The 1,614-nt window shown below is 43.6% G+C and overlaps 1 protein-coding gene across 1 annotated transcript in view; it reads right to left on the bottom strand.

Annotated features, from left to right (window-relative positions):
* The window catches only part of LOC109313433, a 24,082-nt gene that overhangs the window by 20,852 nt on the left and 1,616 nt on the right, over positions 1-1,614 (bottom strand). Inside the window, exon 2 of the mRNA XM_019539989.1 lies at positions 128-205. Within this exon, the coding sequence (XP_019395534.1) occupies positions 128-205 (78 nt within the window). The remainder of the gene's footprint in view (positions 1-127; positions 206-1,614) is intronic.

Here is a 1,614-nt window from a genome sequence, read left to right as displayed (position 1 = left end):
TATGACCCCAGCTGACTTCCTGCCCTTTGGGCAGGGGGCTGGACTCGATGATCTCCCGAGGTCCCTTCCAGCCCTGATGTCTATGAAAAGCAAAGGAAAGCTCATTTGAATAAAACAAAACACTTACCAACTAGAGGTTCTTCTCTTTTGGGATCCTCCATAAAATCCTTTAGACAGGTTATGTCCTTTGTAAGTTTTCGCTTTACTAATGGAAACAAAAATACAAAAGATGTTGCAGACCACATTCACCATGAAATACAAGATTATACATAGCTTCTAGAAGAAATTTAATAGGCTCAGAGTGAATTTTAATTAGGAAATAGAAAACAAAAAAGGTTTCTCTTCATAGCAATATGCAAACATGCTTGGTATCAGGGGTGCATTCTTATTCTGGGCAGCTCATCTGTAGCTGAGAAACTGAGAAGAAGTCAGTAAAAGTAATTAAACCTCCAAGTTACTGATTTATGAACAAAACTGAATGAAGTTCTAAAATCAAAAAAAAATACTTCAGCAATGTCAGAGGTTCTATATAGGATCTACCAAGGTAAGATTTCAGAGCTTGATAATCTGCACCTCAAGCAAAGAACTCAGCAGTTTTCCACCATATACAAACTCTACGCAGGATTTATAGAACTCTTATGGAAGGACCCAAAACAGCATAATAGGAAGCCTGTCCAGCCTGATGGCCTGAGAAAATATTCTCAAGCAGGCCTGATAATAACAACACCCCCACCCCTTTTCAAAGATCTTTTCCTTGGGCATATGCAATTCATAGAAACATATAGCGTAACAGTACCTGACCAAAAACAATGTTTCTGTAATCCCACGGTACTCAAGATTTTGGCCCCACGGGCCAGATGAGTGGCACAGAGCCAATCCACAGGCCAGATCAAGCCTCACATGCTAGGACTGTGGTCCACACTCCTCAATAGTCCCACAGGTCAGGATTGGGCCCAGTGGCCTGTGCTGCTCTCATTTAGCCCTGTAAACCAGGATCAGATGCCCAATTGAGTATGCAGGGCCTGGGGATCCCCATGGGTCCAGAAGTTTAGGAGCAGTAGCAGTAGCATTGCTTTCCTGCCTCCAAAATTTCCATTCCCATGGCAAGCCCTGTGAGATGGATCACAGTGCTTACAGCTGGATCTGGCTGGATTAGCACTTAGCTCAGAATTTAAATTGATCCTTTGCAAAACAAATACACGGTGCAGCACTGAAATTAAGATTCTCTCCTCATTTGATATTACACTAGCAAACTGCACCCCCCCCACCGTTTTGAGGCTGGGCTCACTCCCCCCTGCTGCTTCAGGACTGGACCTGCTCCCGCCAGCCTCTGCCTCTGCCATTCCAGGCCCGAGCTTATTCTTCCCACCCCACTTTGGGTCTGGGTCCCCTCCTGCTCCATCCCCTCTGTCATGGCGGAGCTTTGCTGCACTGCCGCAGCCTGTCTGGAACACTGTTGAACACTCTGATTAGTTGTTTCAGACAACCAAAGAGCAAATAAAACATTACAGACAGACTAAGGCTTTTATAATAGTAGAATTTTATATTTAACTGCATTTGAAGGGTACAACATTAAAATGCATATCACAGCATTTCACTTTTTTTTTTTTTTTT

Source organism: Crocodylus porosus, unplaced genomic scaffold, assembly GCF_001723895.1.
Source record: "Crocodylus porosus isolate Cpor-Errol unplaced genomic scaffold, CroPor_comp1, whole genome shotgun sequence".
Classification (NCBI taxonomy): Eukaryota; Metazoa; Chordata; order Crocodylia; family Crocodylidae; genus Crocodylus; species Crocodylus porosus.
This window is presented reverse-complemented; position numbering and strand designations above follow the sequence as displayed.